This window comes from Nomascus leucogenys, chromosome 21, assembly GCF_006542625.1.
Source record: "Nomascus leucogenys isolate Asia chromosome 21, Asia_NLE_v1, whole genome shotgun sequence".
Classification (NCBI taxonomy): Eukaryota; Metazoa; Chordata; class Mammalia; order Primates; family Hylobatidae; genus Nomascus; species Nomascus leucogenys.
Window position 1 is genome coordinate 12,331,554 of NC_044401.1, and position 22,948 is coordinate 12,354,501.

The following is a 22,948-nucleotide window of genomic DNA, read 5'->3' on the forward strand; positions in this document are numbered from 1 at the left end:
TATAGTTCTATGTCAGTTTATCATACATGGAAGTTTGTATAACCATTACCGAAATCAGGATGCAGAATTCTCATTACCATAAGTATCTCCCTTATGCTACCTTTTTATAGTCATATCCACTCAGCCCTTCCACAATCACCTCTAACTCCTGGCATCCACGTTTCTGTTCTCCATCTCTATCGCTTTGTCTTTTCAGGAATGCTGTAGAAATGGAATCATATGTATGTGTCATTTGACAATTGTCTTATTTATTCAGCATCACTTCGGGTCCATTTAAGTGTGTCAATAGCAGGTTCCTTTTGATGGCTGATGAGCAATACTGTTGTTTTTTCAAATAATGTTTCCATAATGTTTGCCATTTTTGATATTTATCTTTGATTTGTTTTGGTTTATTTTATTGTGTCTTTTATTTTTATGAAAAAAGTGTTTTCTGACTATTATTCAGCATGGCAAAAGCTATAAAATTCTAGAGTTCTGAAAACTGTAATTAAGTGGCTAGTGACATGTGAACTGTATGTAACGCTGTCCTCCTTATTCCAGCTGAGTTGAATTATTCCTCCTACTCCACCTTCAGGCAGTAGATATCTCTCCCTGGGTTTGCCTGCAGCCTCTGTAGGAAGCATCTATGAAGCTTCCTGGTGGAGGTGGTGGTTACCTTAGTTGTAAGTCATCAACTTGTAGGTTGAATTAAAGATGTTCAAAAGTGGATTCCCCTCCAGGATCTTTCAATATAGCCTGGATTTCAAGGCAGGATTTACCCATGTGTTTGAAATTCCCTTGCTGTGAGTGCTGCATTATCTGCTGTCCTGAATCCCTGCTATTTAGTGCAGTACTTGGGGGCACAAGGTCCTTATGTTCCATAAGATTTATTTTCACACTTGTATTATCTCATGCTGTAGACTAGAGAGTTCTTGAGGGCAAAGACTGTACCTTATATATCTCCACATCATCTATAATTAAATGCAGTGCTTTCGAGTTAGGAACTGATTACTGAATATTTATTAAACAGAATTTTCTATATGTAGGGATTTTTGTTTGCTTGTTTAAAGGATTTTGTAGAAAAAGGGGAAACTCGTGAGGTCAGTGAATGCTAAAGGAGATGACGTGGATGTCAGAGAAGGGTCTGCACATAGTCAACGTAGTGGAGAGTCTGAAGAGAGAAGTGCAGGCCCAAAAGACAAATGAGGCACCTTACAGCTTTCTTGGCAACCCAGTCATATTAGAACACAGAAATGGCCTTATTACATAAACATCCAAATGCTTATCAAAGTGGGATTTGCCCTGTATCTCTTTTCTCTGAATATCACTTGACCTTCTAGAAACGTTTATACAAGCAATTAATGTCATTCTGAAACGGAAGCATTTGGCCTCTCCATTATGTCTCTCTACCTCATGAGTGCCTCAGGCACAGCATGAAATTTTGGAAAACGTCCAAGATTCTTCAATTAATGAGGGTCATATACATAACTACCTGTACTTTTTGTATCACAGTAAGGAACCCGAAGAGAGTGAGAACAGGAATTCCTCTTTCTGTAGTTTCTGTGCTTTCTAGATGCTACAGCCTTGCCTTACAAGTAACACTACATCATCTACCAGACAGCCCCAAGTGGTGGGCCATTCTGTCATTGCCTGTGAATTACTGGTGCTGTGGAGAGAGAGTCACAGGCACCTGCTCACTTTGTGCCTTAAATAATCTGGTGATCACCACTGGGAGAACAGATTCAACCTTTACGAAGTTTCTTCTTCATTCCAGAGCAAAGGTCTCCAAGCTTACTGTCATGTGTCTCTTTCCTCCTTATAATTACAATTACTGAAATATTATACATTTTTCTCTTCTCTCTTAGTCTTCTATCAGAGTTTATGTAAGTTCCTTAAGGGTATCAATATTTCCTAAATTTAGACCACCTTTAGTACTTACCTACAAAGTTGACACTTGGTACATGTAGGCAGAGTTGGAATATGAAATTGTCTAGTGATATTAGGGGGAAAGTAATATTTTAAAAACATGCTAAAACTGTTTTTAAAACATTCCCAGATACAGAATACTTACATGGTCCAATATGAAAAAAAAATAAAGAGGAAATTGCAGTCCATTATCTATGATTCAAATACAAGAGGAATACATAATGAAATCTCTCTGGGGCAATGTGAAAATAAAAGAAAAATCTCTGATGATAAGCTGAAGAATCTTCGTATAAAACTGGCACTATTGTTGCAGAAACTTCAACTGGTGAGTGAAAAAATTGTATTTGAGCAGTAGGAGTAGACCCTACGGAACGAAAACTCAGCTAACTTCTTCTCCTAACATTGTCATTCTCTTACTGACCTGGACAAGTCACTTAAGTCAGCCCTTACTCTCCGCATAAGGATTTTGAAATCATAAATAAATGAACTGTGAAGGCATATATTAGAACATTTAGAAACTCTGTGTTCTTTCGTATGTTTTTTTTTTCGAGACAGAGTCTTGCTCTGTTGCCAGGCTGGAGTGCAGTGGTGCGATCTTGGCTCACTGCAACCTCCACGTCCCGGGTTCAAGTGAGTCCTCCTGCCTCAGCCTTCCGAGTAGCTGGAACTACAGGTGCATGTTCTTTTGTATCTTAATTCAGAATCTTTGCTTGTGCTGTTGGTATAGCATGATCACCCTCGGTGTCCCCTTAATAACATGTGACCCGTAGGTAATTATTTCAGTTTTTTCAGACAGTGAAATATTTTACTTTGCTTTTATTTTAATGCATAAATAAAAATAAACCCTCTTAATCTTAGAGGACAGTTTGGGAGAAGTCAGGAAACATCATGTAAGTATGGATTACTGTCAATTTTGTTTGTATGTTTTAATGTATAAAGAATTGAGTTATGTGATAGGTTGAACTAATGAGGAGGAGCCCATCTTCTATAGCACATGAATGCTGCATAAAATACAACAAAACTGAAAATATATGTAGTCAAGATTGAAGGTCTTCCTGTGGATTCTAGAAATAAATTGAGAAATCCAAGCCAGAACAATGAGCCTAGGGAGTCTGTGGCATTTTGTCCTCAAATATAGGCCCTGAGTGCTGGAACAGGAGACAGAGCCTTCCTGGGCCATGCAAGGTGAGGGGACAAGAACTGAGACCCTTATGGAGGACTGGCTAGAGGATTGCCTTGCCCTTGAAAAGGCTGGGGAGAGACAAAGAAACATCTGTATAATGTGTGAAGAACATGGATCTTGAAGCCAGGCTGCCTGGGTTTCATTCCTGGTTGTGAACATTTAAACATGGGAGTCCATTCCCACTTCAAAAAAATTTTTAATTAATCTGAAATTTATCTTATATTAAATACAAAACAAAATGCAGAAAAGCTTTTTTTTTTGCTTAATTTAAGTATATTGCCAAAAGAGAAGTTCCTCTCCCCTTTGATGGTCTAGGCAACAGTTAAAATGTTATGTTATTAAAATTTAGAAAGATGTTTAATGCTAATTTTTATATAAAGGTAATTGTATTTGTGCTTCTATCAACCATACCACTTCAGCCAATTTGTCTAGTTTATTTGTTGCTGTGAGAGTAGGATTTCAGCAGAGCTCCTTTTGGTTCTTGTGGCTGTGAAGGATGCCAAATGTTTTCATGTGTTAAAAGTCTGGTATGGAGCCTAGCACGTGGTGGTGTTTCAGTGACGATTATTGTTTCACTAACAAGTAAACTAGAAAGACCAAAGAAATTCTGTATCCTAGAAATTGAATGCCACTTCCTGACTATTAAACAAGTTTATAAAATAATTGGCTTTCATAATAGCAAATCCACGTTTGGCTAAGAAAAACTGAAAGAATAATCATTTACTACTCCTTCTCTGCCAAACCTCTTGGTTCTTAAACAGCAGCCAGAGTAACCATACTAATTTAATTTGCTGTATTCACAAAGTTTGGTAGGCAGGTGAAGGGCTTCAACCAGCAGAATATGAAACTCTTTTGCCTAGTCTCAGTGGAGAGGTACTCAAAGGGCTCCTGCCCAGATGTATTACTCTCATCCCCCCACATGAAATTTCTATTTCACAGTCTCTGATTGCCAGAGCCACTGCAATAGAGTACAGCAGAGAATCGAGATGAGGGACCCAGAGCAGATAGAGATGGGGCAGGCACATGAAGAAGCTGAGCGTGGAAATAATGTAGCATCCTGGAAGAAGTTTATTCCACCAGGCAGAGGATAATAGCCAAAAGATCAGATTATATCTAACAGGACAAGAAGTGCTTTGTGTCAGGGTCACAGGGCATTCTTCAGGGTCAGCGAATATTTGGAAGTCAAGGTAAATATCAACATCATTGTAATCCATCTGTAGGAACAGTGTCCCAGTCACAAAGCTGGAACTCAGTACAATTCAGCCTTGTTAGAGCAAATCTATGGTAGAGGGAGTAAAGCTGAAGCATGTTTTGTGGAACCAGAGAAGAGATGCAGAGGCAAGGTTAATGGTGCTAGACACTTAGTGCTGGGATTGTTTCTGAAAGGCCTTTCCTAAAAACCCTCTTATCTGTAATGTTCAGTTGGAGAGTTAGTTGATCCCATAGTTGGGCCCAAGGGAGTGAGATTTAGATCAGTCAACCAAGAGGGAACATTCAAGGGGATCTCAAACAGTTTGTGGAAAAATGGGATTAAAAGTTAAAAGTTAAAATGTAAACTTTATTTCTCAACATAATCTCCATCAAGGTCAAGACACTTACATAAGCAATGGCAGCAGCCTTTTAGTCCATCTGTAAAGATCTAAGAGCCCTTGGAATTTAACCATGTCAATGCAGTCTTTTTTACATTATTAAAGAAAAATGGATGCCCTTTACAGATTTCTTTTTTAAAGATTTTTTAAAAGAAGTCAGAAGGAGTCAGATTAGGACTATAAGGTGTATGCCTAATGATTTCCTGTCAAAACTCTCACAAAATTGCCCTTGTTTGATGAGAGGAATAAGCAGGAACATTGTCATGGTGGAAGAAGACTGTCTGATGAAGCTTTCCCAGGCATTTTTCTATGCAAGCTTTGGCTAACTTTCTCAAAACACCATTATAATAAGCTGATGTTATTGTTCTTCGGCCCTCAAAAAAGTCAACAAGCAAAATGCCCTGAGTATCCCAAAAAACTGTTGTCATGACCTTTGCTCTTGACCAACCACTGTTGCTTTGACTGGACCACTTCTACCTCTAGGTAGCCATTGCTTTGTCTTCAGGATCATACTTGCAAAGCCATGTTTCATCTCCTGTTACAGTTTTTTGAAGAAATCCTTCAGGATCGTGATCCCATTTGTCTAAAATTTCCATTGAAAGCTTTGCTCTTGTCTGCAGCTGATCTAGGCACAATGGTTTTGGCACCCATTGAGTGGAAAGTTTGCTCAAGTTTAATTTTTCAGTCAGAATTGTGTTAACTGAACCACTTGAGATGTCTGTGGTGTTGGCGATTGTTTCTGCTATTAATTATCAGGCATCCTCTCTAGTTAGAGCATGAACAAGATTAACTTTTTCCTTGTAAAGGGATGTGGACAGTCTGACACTGCTAGCTTCCTCTTCAGCATCATCTCATCTGTTCTTAAGTTATCCATTTGTTAACTGCTGATTTCTCTCTTTTTAAAAAATTACTTTCCATAGTCTTATAGCCCCCTCAGTCTAATCTCATCCTTCTCTATTATAGGCTCTCCACTGGGGACATTGTCCCCGTAAACTTTTCATAAAGCATGAATGATTGTACCATTCTTCCACCCAAGCTTCACCATAAATTTGATGTATGTTCTTGCTTCAATTGCAGCAGAATTCATGTTGCTCTGATAGGGGCTGCTTTCAAACTGATATCTTATCCTTTTAGTGCTTCAAATTAGATCCTGGTCAAATATGTCATAACAACTTAGTGTGAGTTTCTTTTTGTTCAAAAATTTTGAAATCCATGCCTACATAGTTTTTTCATAATATGCATTTTCCATGAACTTTTTGAAGACCCAACACATACGTCTAACTGTTCCATGGATGAAGAAGCCCAGGAAAGGAGGGTATGAAATCGCCTTACTAGGGAGCTGAGTAAAAGAGAGAAGGAGAGGATAAAGAGGAGACAGACCAGGGTAGTAAGCCAAGAGCTGAGGGAAAAGACACTGCAATGGAAATAGAGGAAACAGAGAAGACAAAATTTGGCTACTTGTCTGTTTTTGTCTACAAGGCTAAAGATTCATTAATTTTAAAAATAGGAGATGACAGCCTATAACAGAGAAGGATGAGATTAGACTGAGGGGGCTTTAGGAATATAGCAAGTGATTTTTTAAAAAGAGAGAAGAAAAGTTGTACTAACTTCCACTAAATAATAAAAAAATGAACCAAGTTTCTAACCACTTGTTAGCATAAAATGACATTAAATGAGAAAACATTTCGAAAGGTTAAAAACATGATTCAAATGTAAGGTGGCTTTTGTTGCAGCATGAGTCATAGGGAAGACTGTTAGGAGGCTGCCCAAATTACAGGAATAAGCTCTGCAGCTTCTTTCCCTGGTGTGACTGTTGCTTCTCTTTTCCAGGGTGGTCCAGAAGGTGACCTGGAGCAGATTGACACTTATTTAGAAGCTTTGCTTAAAGAAGATAATCTTCTCTTCTAGAACAATTTAAATAAAGTAACTATAGATACAAGACATAGACTCCCTTTAGAAAAAAATGAAAAGACTCCTGAAAATTAAGTCAGAGATGGTATTACCTTTTAAAAAATGCTAATAAGAAAATTGGAAGATTCTTTTAAACATTTTTCTTTTTTGTTGTTGTTACTGTAAAGTCTATTCTGTTTAACAATAAGAAATAATTTTTTTCAAATAAGAAAATTGTATACTGTAGAAATGGAGACCGATTTACAATTTATATATTCCCTAATCCTATTATCTAAATCTTTGTTTTCTTTCAGAAATATTAATAATATCTAGAGTTCTCTAATTTTCATGTGGGCTACTGAAAAAAATGAAAATGTCACTCAAGCTTAAATTTTGTTATTCCTTAAAAGATTGTTATTGTAATTTTGTTATTCCTTAAAAAAAATTTAAAAGCAGATGTTTTCAAAATCAATATGCGAAGGACTACAGAATCACCTCCTTTTGAAGATGTTGAAAAAGAAAGACATTATGCCCTTTCTCCACTATAGCCAACACTCAGTCAAGCAGAAAATACAAATGCCCCCAAAACTTTGAGGCATAGCTTATATAATTTTATTATTTAGTCATAGTAAAAGAATAAATCTCCTAAGCATAATATGTATACATATTACACATATGTAAAAATTGTTGTTTTACATTTACATATACATAAAGAAGTATGTTTTTACACTTTTCTTGATAAGTGTTTGTTTTTTTGTTTAGAAATGTCTGAAACTTCAGACAAAAACAATAAAACATTTAATATTCATTTGTGAAACTGTATAATTTTTATTTATGTATATGCACATAGCAAAAGCCTGGAACCTGGGAAATGGAATATGGTAAACTCTTTTTTTGTTTGTTTTTTGAGACGGAGTCTCGCTCTTTCGCCCAGGCCGGAGTGCAGTGGCGCTGTCTTGGCACACTGCAAGCTCTGCCTCCTGGGCTCACGCCATTCTCCTGCCTCAGCCTCCAGAGTAGCTGGGTCTACAGGTGCCCGCCACCACGCCCGGCTAATTTTTTTGTATTTTTAGTAGAGACGGGGTTTCACCGTGTTAGCCAGGATGGTTTTGATCTCCTGACCTTGTGATCTGCCCGCCTCGGCCTCCCAAAGTGCTGGGATTACAGGCATGAGCTACCGCGCCCGGCCCTGGAATATGGTAAACTCTTTATTTCATTTTTGTCTTCAGCCACTTAAGTACTCTTCTCAAGAGGCATGTTTTTACCAGTTACTCGTAAATCTGTCCCCAATCAATATCTGTAAAACCATATATATCATGATATAGCTATAGATATGGATGTAATAGCATCCAAAAGATGCTGCTGTTGCTTTTTTCCACTCAATATACCTTCAAGATCATTCCATATTGAGACCAGTACATGTAATAATACATATGTATCGAGAGATAATGAGATAACCTCTCATTATCTTCAACTGCTCCTTATTATTTTATTCAATGGAAATACTAAATCTGTTTAACCATTTCCTTATCAATGCATGTTTAGATTTTTATTGTTCTTTTGGATTTACATACACACAGCATTTGAATATCCTTATAAATTTGTTCATTTCACACATGTACAATTATGTCTGTCAAATGTCTCAAGAAACGAATTGCTGGATCAAAGGGAATATACATTTTATTATGAATGGATATTGCCTAATAGCACTTTGAAAAAATTTTATTAGTCTACACTTCTACAGCAGTGTATGAGTTTGTTTCCTCACACCTTCACCTACCTGTTGGATTACCAGACTTTCTTATCTTGCTGATCAAACAGGTGAAAAGTGGTATATCCTTGTAGTTTGAACATACATTTCTTACACTTTGAGTGTGATTGAGCATCTTTTCATATGTTTAAAAGTTATTCCGATTTTTAAATTGGACTTTGTCAATTTTTCTACTTGGTTGTGGGTATTTTTCTTATTGATTTGTAAGAACTATCTTCGCATTAGGAATATTATCTTTTTTATATGATATATATTACAGATATTTTCTAACAAACTTTTTATTTTTGTTTTTATGGTGTTTTGAGTCATCTGGGATTTTTAAAAAGATTATGATTTAATTTCCTTTTGTTTATGGCTTCTATGGTCATATTTAGAGAGGACTGTTCCATGCTAAAATTATAAAACAATTTTGCTTTGTTTTCTTATAGTGATTTATATTGTTAAACCTATGATTCATCTAAAATTTATTTTGGAGTAAGAAGTAAGTTAGAAATCCTTTGTGTTTATGTATGTGTGTATGTGCATTTCCACATAGCCATAGCTTTGTCCCAGAATTATTAATTGATAATCAGTTCTTTCCTACTGTCTTACCATACCACCTTTATTGCATATTAAATTCTTATTTGTAATTGAGCCTAGTTAAAAAAGAATCTATTTATTTTTCATTGAATGCTTCATCTTTTCTCATGCCAGATTCATGGTGTTTTTGGTAGGCTATTTAATTTTATTTTTCAAATTTTTTTGTGTTTTTTTTTATGCTTGATTCTCAGAATTACATTTTGTAGCCACCAATATCCCTCAAATTCTATTTTTTTTTAGGTGGGGGTTTGTGGTGATAATACAGATTAATATAGAGAGAACTGATACGTTTTTTGATATTAAGTCTTTCTACACAAGACCAAGATATGCCTTTGCATATCCTCAAGTCTTCATTGGAACCCTATAGTACCATTTTAAAATTTTCTTCAAATACATCTTGCACATTCCTAGTTATATTTATTGCAGTTAGATTTATTTTTTAGCCTATCATAAATGAAGGCTTTTTCCCATTATCTTATGACTGGCTAATGTTCTATACAGCAAGACTCCTGATTTTTGGACTTCAATATTGTATTCAATATAAGAATTTTCATTTTACAAATAATTTTAAAGTTTTTTTCTGCACCAGCAAATGATCATTATGCAGGTTTTCTTTTCTGCTCACAGCAACCTCCCGTCTCCCGGGTTCAAGCGATTCTCCTGTCTCAGCCTCCTGAGTAGCTGGGATCACAGGTGCCGTGCCACCATGCCTGGCTAATTGTGTATTTTTAGTAGAGACTGGGTTTTGCCATGTTGGTCAGGCTGCTCTCGAACTCCTGACCCCAGGTGATCCGCCCACCTCGGCCTCCCAAGGTGCTGGGATTACAGGTGTGAGCCGCTGCGCTTGGCCAATTTTCTTTAAAGTAGAATTTATATGAAGAAACAGTTTCTGGATCTCAGGTCCTTATATTCTTGATCTATCCAAAGTTTTCCTTCCTCAAAGGATTTTCTTGCCTCCTTGAAAACTTTTACTACCTTCCTCTGCCGTCATCTGTATCCATTTTTTCTTTAATTTAAAAATTAGTGATTAATAAATGTTAATGGTGATAAGAAGTCAGCGCCTCTGAGCATCCTCTGGCAGACATTTAGAAAGAGTCTTAAAGGGGACTTCCCCAAAGAATGCTTTTTGAAAATTCTAGCAGGATATTTCTCTAATTCCTAGCTGAATAGTCCCGAGGCTGAGTCCTCACTGTCTCCCCTTTGTCCTTTTTACTGTCTAAAAAAGAATATAATTCACTCTAATGGTTTTAAGTAACTCTTTCAAATGGATGAGTTTTACATTCTATGACCTTATTTTCACCTTTTTTTTTTTTTTTTTTTTAGACAGAGTCTCACTGTCGCCCAGGCTGGAGTGCAGTGGCACAATCTCAGGTCACTTGCAACCTTTGCCTCCAGGGTTCAAATGATTCTCTTGCCTCAGCCTCCCGAGTAGCTGGGATTACAGGCGTGCGCCACCATGCCTGGCTAATTTTTGTATTTTTAGTAGAAATGGGATTTCACCAGGTTGCCCAAGCTGGTCTCGAATTCCTGACCTCAAGGGATCCACCCACCTTGGGCTCCCAAAGTGCTGAGATTTCAGGCATGAGCCACTGTGCCCAGCCCTTTTATTTAACTCTATTTATGACATCGAAATGTCCCATTGAGAGTCTACATTGATATGTTTGAAATAAAATTAACCATATTCACCATAACCACCACCACTTCTGGTCAAGGCAGTTCATTTAGGCCGTGATGGCTCCTTCTTAGGAATCAAGGGTTTTATAATAAACAGGTAATCAGTCAGGATTAAGGAATAGGGACAAAGACAGAGACCAGATATATGAACTGGGCCAAAATGAAAATAAAAGAATTGAGTGAGGTTAGAAAAAAGAACTGTAGGCCAGGTGTGGTGACTTGTGCCTGTAACCCCAGCACTTTGGGAGGCTGAGGCGGATCACGAGGTCAGGAGATCGAGACCATCCTGGCTAACACGGTGAAACCCCATCTCTACTAAAAATACAAAAAATTAGCTGGGCGTGGTGGCGGGTGCCTGTAGTCCCAGCTACTGGGGAGGCTGAGGCAGGAGGGTGGTGTGAACTCAGGAGGCGGAGCTTGCAGTGAGCCAAGATCATGCCACTGCACTCCAGCCTGAGCGACAGGGCGAGACTCCATCTCAAAAAAAAAAAAAAAAAAGGAGAACAATTATTTAGGGGTAACCGAATTATATTCCACCTGGGGTTTTCTGGTTCTAAGTATGGTTGGTACCAAAATGGATTGAGGACCACACAAAGCATTCATTTCCACTACTGGACCTTGGATACAGTTCTTAGGTCCATTGACCCTGTTCTTAAGTTCATTGGCAAATGGGGCTTGGTTAGGACAAGATTAGCCAGATTAGAAAACTGGAGTGAGATAAAGCTGGCAGGCCAATGGCATGTGTAGATACTTGAGAGACCAGAAAAAGGTAAGAACAGAGCGTGGGGGAGAGAAAGGAAGAACACCACCAGAAGACACAGCCCAATATGTTCCTTTATCTGACTACTACATCTAAAGTTCTTACTACTATTTGATTCTCTCTACCTATTTTTCTCTCTTATACATAGACTTATTTTTAATAATACTCAATGTATGATTTTTTCATGTAAAATGTTATCTAAATTTATCTTCACAATACTCAGGTATGAAAAGGCAGAAACTTGTATTACTGTTTTACAGATGAGGAAACAGACAAGAATGTAAGTAATGTTTCAATGTGGTTAATAAGTGGAAGAACAAAGCATAGAATCTAGGCTTCCTGATTGCAACTCAAAGTTCCTGCCATTAGACCCACTGTACCACTCAATAATGTAGGCAAAATTTATGGCTAACAATATAACAAGGATCACCCTCTCTAAAATATTGCCTCTTCCCTTCACAAAAAACTATGTCTGTGCATGACTGTAAGCATGTTAGTTACCAAGTGCCAAGTGACCTTGATTTTAAAACTGGGCAGATGAGTTAATCTCACTGGCTTTCTATTCTTATTTGGCTGTTGCTGTAAGAGGTTTAGAGTAGCTTTCTGAGGGCATATGTTAGCCTTCAGTTTTAGTGAGGAGTAAGGGACTAAATCCAGCGAAAACTTATGTGAAAACAACCTGAGGAAAAGCTGTAGACTGTGAGTCAAGATGGGGAATGGCAAATCTATAGCTGGTGATCAGATAGCAGTTCCTACACAAGAGACCCATGTGTGGTACAGAACATTTATGATGGAATATCCATCTGGCCTGCAAACACTACATGAATTTAAGACACTTTTGGGTCTGCAAGGTCTGAATCAGAAGGCCAATAAACATATTGATCAAGTTTATAATACCTTTGACACGAACAAGGTAAGATCTTTTACTTTTCGTTTCATTTGAAAATGCTGTGGTTCTGCACTCCTTCCTTTTTTTTTTGTTTTTCCTATAAAATAGCCTCAAGTAAAATGTGTGCATCCCACTGAATAGAGAGGTCTTCAGGCAACTCACAGCTTGTAGGTAAGTGAGTCATTAAACACTTTTAGTACTGACGGCATGAAAATAATTGGGAACTAGCCTCTCCCACCCTAGGAAGTGTTCTGCATGTAGGGAGTTATTTTAAAACCAAATTAAATCTCGGCATGGAATTCTAATGCTATCATTTAAATAAATCTAATAAGTACAGATTGATTTACAAAGACTGTTTTTGAAGTATTTAATGCATTGGTGACATTTTATAGAAAAGCAAATTACAGGACTCTGCTTTTAAGAGTGTGATTGCATCTAGATTGGCAGATATAATCAATACAAATTAGCCAACATGTTGTCTGTACTCAAATCAAAAGTTAAACTGCGTCGTATTACTTTTTTCCCCATAGTTGACCAATTTAGTTTGGGGAAAATGGAAAGTTAACAGTTTTAAATTCAGACAAATTTTTGTTTCTAAAGATTGTTACTCAACTATTGTCTTGAATTTACTCATTACTGAGGAGCTGTAGTGCATTTAATTTCATTTCTTGAAAAAATACAAAGAGAAGGGAAAAGAATATATGGAATGGAAAAAAAAAGGAGAGACAAAAAAGCAACAACCTCAAATATCATGCTCAGGTTCTGCCTGCTTTTACTTGTTTATTTTGGTTATTTTACTGTAGATTTGTATATTTCAAAATATGTAGATGTTGACTAGAATAAAAAGGAACAGAGAAAATGCTAATAGAAAATAGATGACTTTAGGAGGCCATCCAACTGATAATAGAAGAGAAAGAAGGGGAGGTAAATTGAGTAAAATTAAAAAAAAAACTGGTTGTTTGATAGGATGTGTAGAATTTAGCAAAATACTTTAAACCAAGAAGCAGGTGACTTAAAAGGAGGTAACAGGCAGGAACTTGGGAAAATTAAACCCGTGCAAAATTAACAGCTATTTTAATCCTTGTAGCAATGTCAGGAACAGATTTCTTTAGGACATTATGGTATGGTCTTTTGTGCTTTGTTACCAAACATGAGTTAAGCACTGCCTGTTTAGCATGACAGTGCTTTCCTCCTCATCAATTTTACTTAGTGTCAATGTAAGCAAAAGGCGACCTTCAAAGAGCTGACAAATCAGTGGGAAAATGTGGCAGATTCCGCTTTTGTTATTAATCCTGGAAATGTGTTCCAGATACTATAACCATGATGCCACGTTGTCTTTATTTGCCTCTCCCTGTGTGTGTGTCTCTCAACTCTCAATCTCAGTTTTCTCTTTCTTTCTCTCTGTCATTCTCTGTGCTTCACTCTTTGTATGGCTGCTATAAGCAGCCCAATATCAGGATGAAAGTTTGTTGCTCTAGACAGCAGCTTCTTAGGCTCTAAGTACTCCTGAGAAGTTAGAAAATGAGCTGTCATCGAGTTTTACAGTTATTATCCAAAGGCGTTGATGTCATATACCATGCCAGCAGTTAGGTTGCTGGCCCAGTATTTGTGAACGCATTGTACATGTCAGTGGTTCACATGCAAGAGTGGGAACATGCAGAAAGGAGTCCTGGATAGAAGCAAGGATCTGCTGTCAGATGAAGCCCACTGTCAAGGAAGCAGGGACAATGTCCAAACAGGTGTGTGTGTCCTTGGTGTGAGAGTCCTCTCAGTGTCCACCACAGGAATGGCCCGACCCATCCCAGGAGCTTAATTTAGATGGCTTGGAAGTTCCGCTGCTATTCATCAAAGAGATTTTATGTTTGCTTAGGAAGGAGGTGAGCCTAAGCAGTAATGACAAATGCCACAAAAGGTGTGGGGATCTCAACATAAAATCAGGTGGTAAAATGACAAGAGTAAGGATTGTTCATTATCAAGTGATACTAAGAAATGATGTGCAATTATGCACAGAAAAACAAAGTCATATATTTAATTAGATGAACTGATAAAACTAGCAACTGTCCAGAATCCCCAAAGATTTGCTATTTCTATGCAGCTTCTCTGCAGTTTTCTTTTTTTCTTTGTGTTTTTGTAAGTTCGACTTTATTTTTTAAATTTTATTTTTAAAATGAATTTTATTGTGTATGTCTAAGGTATACAACATGATGTTATGGGATACATATGGATAGGAAAAAGGGTTACTGTAATGAAGCAAATTAACATATCCATCATCTCACATAGTTACCCATTTTTTGGTCTTTGTGGCAAGAGCAGTAAAATCTACTCATTTAGCATGAGTTGCATATAAGTACAATTTTATTACTGTAGTCCTCATGGTGTGTAATGAATCTCCAGACTTGTTCCTCCTACATATCTGCTACTTTTATCCTCTGACCTACATCTCCCCATTTCCTTTTCTCCCACCCCACTCCTCGTAACCACTCTATTTGATTTTTTTTAGATTCCACATGTAAATGAGATCATGCAATATTTTTCTTTTTCTTTTATGTGCTATAGATGGAAATTATTTTAAAATGCATTTCATACTTTTCTACCTCCTCAAAGTGCTGGTAAAGCGCTTTCTTAATATATCAGGGTCATTATTATGAACAGCAGTTGTTATATTCTGTGTAATACCATGAGACACCCATTCCCATTGAAGTTTCTGGAGCTGTTTCCTTTTGTGCTTTTATCATTGTGTTTGCTTTTTCTTGTTGTTCTGTCTTTTCTCCTGCTGTCAAACTCACATTTCACAGCTTTCTTATTGTTATAATATTAATGAGCTTTTGATCTCTTTTTAATGTGCCATTTCTAACCTGGCTTTGGATTGTATTCAAGCTAAGCAAGCCTATTAGGATAGTGCTTAAAATAAAAGTAAATACATTCTGAGATTTAAAGCATAAAATTTATAATAATATTTTTTAGCTAATCACACAGCATGGTGGATTTCTCCTTGGCATTCAATAACAATAACACTTTCTGAGTGTCAAGGATGTGGGGAAAAAGAGAGACCTTACACACTATTCGTGGGAATATAAACGAGTACAGCTACTATGGAAAACAGTATGCAGGTTCCTCACAAAATTAAAAATAGAACTACCATATGAACCAGAAATCTCACTTCTGGGTATATATCCAAAGGAAATGAAATCAATATGTTGAAAAGTTATCTGCACTCCATGTTTATTGCAGCACTATTCACAACAGGCAAGATATGGAATCAACCCAAGTATTATCCATCAGCAAATGAATGGATTAAGAAACTATGCCATGTATATGCAATGGAATACTATTCAGCCTCAAAAAAACAGGGAAATCCTGTCATTTCCAGTAACATAGATGAACCTGGAGGACATTATGCTTGGTGAAATAAGCCAGACACAGAAAGACAAGTAATGCATAATCAACCTCACTGATATGTGGAGCCTAAGAAAGTCAAGCTCAGAGAAGCAGAGAATAGAATAGCTGTTGCCAAGGACTGGGGGTGACGGGGAAGAGGAGTAATAGGGAGATGTTTGTCAAAGGGTACAAAGTTTTAGTTATGCGGGATGAGTAAGTTCTGGGCATCTTGTACAGCATGGTGACTGTGGTTAATAAAATATTTCATACTTGAAAATTTCTAAGAAAAAATCTTAGATGTTCTAACCACAAAAAAAGATAAGTATGTGATAAGGTGATGGATATGGAAATTAGCTTCTTTTAATCATCTCACATTGAATACACATATAAAAATAACATATTGTATACCATAAATATATATAATTTTTATTTGTCAAATATTCCTTAATAAAGCTGGAAAACAAAACCCACTTTCTGAGTGGTGATGATGTGCCTGACACTGTTCTAGGTGCACTGAATAGATGAATACATTCAACCGTCACAATGGTAATGGAACCTATTTTATGGTAATGGCCATGGCCTTAGCACCTCAGACCTTTGGGGAATGTAATTGACCAATGCCCTAGATGCTTCACTTTAGAATTCAAATTGTGCTTGCCCTGAATCCATGCGGCCTGAGCTTAGACTACCACCAATGATTGAGTGCAGCAAAAATACTAAGGCTGGGTTATTCCTAACAGACAGGAGAGTCCTCTGTCTACAGGCCTTGGCTCAGGGATTCCCTGGCAGCTTTGCTGGACCTTGGGTTGCAGGAGTGCCTAGGACACTTCTCCCAACCTTCCCTCCCTCTCTTCTTCACCTGGATCAGATTGACACCATGGTCTGACAGCTGGCTCAACTGTTACAGACTCCCTCCCTATTTCCTTCCACACATGCATTTCTCCAGATAAAATCCTTAAATTGAGCTGAATAGGTCTACTATCCTATTAATAAGACTCACAGAAAAAGGGGCCAGAGAAAGTAGAAGATTATAACAAAAAAATCAGAAAAATTGGCCAATGTGGTGGCTCATGCCAGTAATCCCAGCACTTTGGGAGGCTGAGGCAGGCAAATCACTTGAGGTCAGGGTTCGAGACCAGCCTGGCCAACATGATGAAACCCTATCTCTATTGAAAATACAAAAATTAGCCAGGCGTGGTGGTGGGCACGTGTAATCCCAGCTGCTTTGGAGGCAGAGACGAGAATTGCTTGAACCTGGGAGGCGGAGGTTGCAGTGAGTTGAGATCGTGCCCTTGTACTCCAGCCTGGGTGACAGAGTGAGACTCCATCTCAGGAAAAAAAAAAAAAAGGAAAATTTCCCAGATCTGTTAGACGCAAGTTTCACAAGGCCCAGCACAATGTGCAGAAAGACATCAACCTACAGCGTATTCTGAGAAATTTTATAAGAAGGGTAAAAAGAAAATCCTAAAGTCTTTCAAGAAAGGAAAGAAAACAGAAATAGAAACCAAAATAGCATTGAGCTTCTTAAAACCAACACCAGAAGCTAGAAGTGGAAAAAAACCTTCCAAAATTCTGAGAGGAAATTATCGAGCCAAATCAAATATGAAGAGAGAATAAAGACATGCGAAGACTGGAAAATTTATTTCACACTTACTTTTTTTTTTTTTTTTTTTTTTTGAGACGGAGTCTCGCTCTGTCGCCCAGGCTGGAGTGCAGTGGCGCAATCTCGGCTCACTGCAAGCTCCGCCTGCCGAGTTCACGCCATTCTCCTGCCTCAGCCTCTCCGAGTAGCTGGGACTACAGGCGCCCGCCACCATGCCTGGCTAATTTTTTGTATTTTTAGTAGAGACGGGGTTTCATCGTGGTCTCGATCTCCTGACCTCGTGATCCGCCCGCCTTGGCCTCCCAAAGTGCTGGGATTACAAGCGTGAGCCACCGCGCCCGGCCTACTTTTTTTTTTAGGAAGCTCTGGAGTAGGTGCTCCATCAAAAATGAGGGTTTATTAGTCTGTTCTCACACTGCCATAAAGAACTACCTGAAACTGGGTAATTTATAAAGAAAAGAGGTTTAATTGGCTTAGAGTTCTGCAGGCTGCACAGGAGACATGGCTGGGGAGGCCTCAGGAAACTTACAATCATGATAGAAGGGTGCAGCACGTCTTTACATGGTGGCAGGAGAGAGAGGGCAAAGGGGAAAGTGCTACACACTTTTAAACAACCAGATCTCGTGAGAACTCACTATTGCGAGAACAGCAAGGGGAAAACCACCCCCATGATCCAATCACCTCCCACCAGGTCCCTCTCCCAACATTGAAGATTACAATTCAACATGAGATTTGGGTGGGGACACAGAGCCAAACCATATCAGAGGACATGTATCAGCAAGCAGGAAAAGAGGAATCCAACATAGGAAATCAGGTAAGGGCAGTCTCAGGATCATAGAACAGGAAAGTCCAGATCAACAGCTATATGCAGAAAGTCCAGTGAGCTGCTAATCCCGTTTGAGAAGGAAGAAGGGGGATCCTGGGAGGACCTTAAAGAATGACATTGATGAATCAGCTACTATGTTCGAGGATTTCAAAAGCAATATTAATTTGTTAATAGATATTTAACAAATCTGATGCTACATTTGACTGAAAATAACAAGGCAAAGTACAAGGAAAACTACCAAAATTTAAAATGAAATACCTTAAACATTTTTATTATGAAAATTTTCCACATACAAATGTAGAATAGCTCTCATAGACGCATCACCCAGCTTCAGCAATTATAAAAATTTTGCCATTTTTGTTTCATCTGTCCTCCTACATGTGTTCTGGATTTTTTAAAAGAAAAAATACTCCAACATTATGTAATTTTGTCCTAAAAATATTTATTATTCATCTATACCAATAAGGACATTTTAAAAACATAAGTACTATGCCATTAGCATACCTAAAAATAACAGTAATTCCATCTTAAACTTTAAATAGACAAATAATAATGGTATATATTTATGGGGTACAATGCTATGATATGATATACAGTTGACCCTTGAACAACACAGGTTTGAACTATGAGGGTCCACTTACAGATTTTCTTCCTTCTCTGCCACCCCTGAGACAGCAGAACCAACCCCTCCTCTTGCTCCTCCTCAGCCTACTCAAACGTGAGGATATCCTGATGAGGATGAAGACCTTTATGATGATCCACTTCTACTTAAAGAGTAGTAAATATATTTTCTCTTCATAACATTTTATTTTCTCTAGCTTACTTTATTGTTAGAATGCATTATACAGTACACATAAGATAGAAACTATGTGTTAATCAACTGTTTCTGTTATTGGTAAGGCTTCCAAGCAATAGCAGGCTATTAGTAGTTAATACATTGTGAAGTGATTAACTCAAGCTAATTAAAATATACATCATCTCACATACTTATCATTTAAGTGTGAGAGAACATTTAAAATCTACTCTTTTAGTGATTTTGAAATACACATTATTATTAACTAATAATTGCTAATATCATCTAATACCCAGTCTGTGGACCAATTTTCAATTGTTTCAAGCATCCTTTTTTTTTTTTTTTTTTTTCAGATTCTTGATTTGAGCTAGGATCCAAACAATGTGCCATGTTGCATTTGTGGTTATGACTCTCAAGTCTTCATTTTTTTTCTGTAATAGTTCTCTAATCATCTCCTTCCCTTTTCATGCCAATGATTCATTAGGGAATGTGAGTCATTGGTTCTGTAGAATATCCCGCATTCTAAATGTATCTGATTGTCCTCTTGTGTCATCTAACTTGCTTTTGATTCTTCATATTACCCATAAGCTGGTATTTAGCTGTAGAAACTTAAATAGATTCAGATTTGTTTGGCAAGAATAGTTTAAAGGCACATAATTATTGGTTGTCTTTAGTGAATTGTCTGCTAGGTTCAGGTGGTGTCAGGCTGATTACAATGAGTCAATTACTAACTCCATGTAAAACAAGGAAGTCAATAATTTTGGTATGCCACGGCTATGCAGAGAACAAAATGTGCCATAGGCTGGGCACGGTGGCTCACGCCTGTAATCCCAATATTCTTCAAAGGCCAAGAAGGCGAGTACATGGCTTGAGTGCAGGAGTTCGAGACCAGCATGGGCAACATAGCAAAACCTTGTCTCTAAAAAAAATACAAAAAAAAAAAAGTAGCTGGGCACAGTGGCTCACACCCATAGTCCCAGATACTCAGGAGGCTGAGGTGGGAGGATCGCTTGAGTCCGGAGGGGTTGAGACTGCAGTGAGCAGTGATTGCACCACTGCACTCTAGCCTGGGTGACAGAGACCCTGTTTCAAAAAACCAATTACCACAATCATTAAAATGAAACTCTTTTAGATTAACTACAATTAAGGGAATCTGGTGGGAGAACAATAGTGTGCTGGTGAATGCTTCATTAGCTCAGAGGGTTCAAGGGCAGGTAACTCTGGTGACATTTGCTTATTTCCATAGAGTAAATACTCGCGCGGTGGCCAATTTTGAAGCTAATGACTGTTTAATACTTGGCTTATACAATTTAACAATCAGCTCACACTGGCAGATGAAATACCCTCCAGCACATCATTGGGTTATATGAGGGTCATAAAATTAAATACTTCTCTTTTGTATAACAGGAAGCCAATGTCTAAAATTACTAAATCAAGATATAAGAATAAGCATCTTCATTACAAATGTTGAGTAAAGACTAGGAAAAAACCCACAATTCAGTGTTTTTAATGATAGGCCTTTTAGTTGTATTTAATTTTAAATAGGTACATGTTCTATGTACATGCTTAAAAACGGGATTCTTTAAAAATTTAAAGATAGCACAGAAGACAGCAAATCTTAATAGGTGAGGTCAGTGATGGAAACTGCTCCTCTCAAAATTAAGATCTGTCTCTGGGAAAGACTTGGCAACACAAGTTCCTTAGTTTCTACAGCTGGGAATCATTCATTCCATTATGAAAATTCTACTGATTTCAAAGCCGATGTCCTAGACTGGCGTAAACGTGTCAAAACATAAAGTCTCCATGATGAGTACAAAATGAAAGTATGTGGCTCTTGCGGTCAGTGTTACACCTAAACCAGGTGAGATGTGGGACTTGAAGTTAGGTGGGCTCCAAAGACCGGCCACAACAACTACCACTGCCAACGCAAAACCTGGTGACGGCCTAGTGAGCCTTTGAGGGCCGGGTGCGGGCCAGCACAGATATAACAGAAACTGTAGATTTTTGTTGCTGGCCATTGGTTCCTTAAAGGCAGTGAAAGTGGGCAGGGGCTGCACTATTCTCACCTAAGCATCCATAGGCTTCACCTGGAGACTGATACAAACCACCCAGTTCTCGGGAAAGTACTTGCTGTTCTGGGAATGAACCTGCACTCTGGCTATGCTCCTAGGGAGTGCACAGAGTGGAACTTCCTTCTGCTCTGCTGACATCCATGCAGAGGCTGAGGATGAAGGAGCACCTGGCCCTGCCACTCATCCTGCGCTCTGCACTTTAGGCGTGCTGCCTTCTTTCTCACCCTCCGTTTACTCCTCTAAGTCTCCTTTCTCTTTTTAAGTGCAAGTGGTACATCAATTCATCATCATGAAACAATAGTACAGAAATATGAAGAATAAGAGGATTATTGACCCCCTCAAATCCCACATTTCCCCAGAATGGGCACCTATTCTAGCATGATGGCATACAGGAGATAGCAAACATATTTACTGAGTGATTAAATAAAATAATAGGGAGATGTTGTGCTGAACCCCTATTAACCTTCATAAGGAAGGCACCAGGTTCAAGAGGCCAAACAAGCTGCCCAGAGCCAGCAAATGAGACATGGGGTTTCATTAGGGGCTTACATACAAGAGAGAGAGCCCAGTGGCAGGGGCTGGACAACATAACTGCATGGCCCAGTGGTGGCAGGCTGGGCAGGAAAACTGCAATCGCTTACAAACAGCATGCGGTTGCTATAGTGTTTTCAGTTAAGACCCTCCCCTTAATGACCTCCACCTGGCAACCTTCATTTTACCTAAAATTCAGGGCCTCAATCACCTGTGACCCATGTTCCATAGGACGGGACGGGGCTTAGATGTTCCTCATAGACAAGAAACAAATCTCCGGGTTGGCCAGTCCCGGATTCTCTATCTCAGAACACATTCAGGTGCATCTGCCAGACAGGGTCATCCTCAGGTTTCTCTGAAATTATTCCTATCAGGTGTGTTTACCCTGCAGGAAACAACTTAAGTAGCCTCACTTTTACATATGCACTTCTTTCCTTTCCATTCCTCCCTTTCCCTCCTTTTTTCCCCATATGTATTCCAAAGGAGGCCACCATACCTTCCAAATTGCAAGTTAGTGCTTAATTGGAGTAATTATCTCAAGAAGAAGTTTAAAATATATTTCTTTTCTTTATATGTTTATTTTTTTATTTGAATTTCTTGTTTTGTCCACAGACTTTATATGCTTATTTTAAATTTGGTTTATCATTATATTTATTTATTAAAAAATTTTTCCATAAGTTATTGGGGTACAGGTGGAATGACCTGGATGAGATTGGAGACTATTATTCTAAGTGAAGTAACTCAGGAATGGAAAACTAAACATCATATGTTCTCAGTAATATGTGGGAGCTAAGCTATGAGGATGCAAAGACATAAGAATTGTATAATGGACTTTAGGGGCTTATGGGGAAAAGTGAGAGGGGGGCAAGGGATAAAAGACTAAAATGTATTTCTTATTTGTGTATCTGGTAAGAATTTCAGCTTCCATACTCAGGCATTCAAGAAATGTTACTTGAGTTTTCTACTAAATTTACATTTTGAGTCCTCCTTTACAAAGGAGGGCTCTCCCGCCACTCTCCAGGATTGCATGTAAACCCCAAATCTGCATCCAAACCTCCAGGTGTTGGGGGAGAATCTGTCTACACTAGTGTTTGTGGAGATAGTCCCCCTCCTTATCTCCTGATTCATTCAGAGGGCTGTTGTTTCTTCACGGCTATGCCTCCTAAGTCAGATTCTCTCTTAGCTACTTTATACTCCAAGGCCTCTTAGTCTGGGTCAGGCTTCTCTGGCCAAATACACCTACAGCCTTTTCTCCCAATCTACGCTAGGTGCAGGGGAACTTGGTGTATCTCTACCCAGGAGGTGAATCACAGGTGCTTCTGCTCTTACAACTGCCAAAAGTGGTGTTTGTATTACGTCATCCAACTGTTCTTGGCTCTCACATATCAGCGCCCCCCTCCCCCTCGATATCTGGCAACTCTCTCTTCCTTCTCTTATTCCACACCTTCCCAGCCTATGGAATCTTTATGTAATTTGGGAGTAGACTGGAGAATCTAGAAAAACTG

At 38.3% G+C, this 22,948-nt stretch overlaps 2 protein-coding genes across 3 annotated transcripts in view; both read left to right on the forward strand.

The window, feature by feature from the left end:
• The window catches only part of MORC1 (MORC family CW-type zinc finger 1), a 172,717-nt gene extending 165,994 nt beyond the window's left edge, over positions 1 to 6,723 (forward strand). Inside the window, exons 27-28 of the mRNA XM_003261783.3 lie at positions 2,036 to 2,230; positions 6,508 to 6,723. Of these exons, the coding sequence (XP_003261831.2) occupies positions 2,036 to 2,230; positions 6,508 to 6,585 (273 nt within the window). The 3' untranslated portion in view covers positions 6,586 to 6,723. The remainder of the gene's footprint in view (positions 1 to 2,035; positions 2,231 to 6,507) is intronic.
• Positions 6,724 to 11,943: 5,220 nt separating this feature from the next.
• Positions 11,944 to 22,948, forward strand: part of GUCA1C (guanylate cyclase activator 1C) — a 46,047-nt gene continuing 35,042 nt past the window's right edge. The window contains exon 1 of one of the 2 annotated variants that reach the window (XM_003261781.3): positions 11,944 to 12,264. In XM_003261781.3, coding sequence (XP_003261829.1) covers positions 12,061 to 12,264 — 204 coding nt within the window. In that variant the 5' untranslated portion in view covers positions 11,944 to 12,060. The remainder of the gene's footprint in view (positions 12,265 to 22,948) is intronic. The other variant, XM_003261782.3, reaches the window with a different exon arrangement.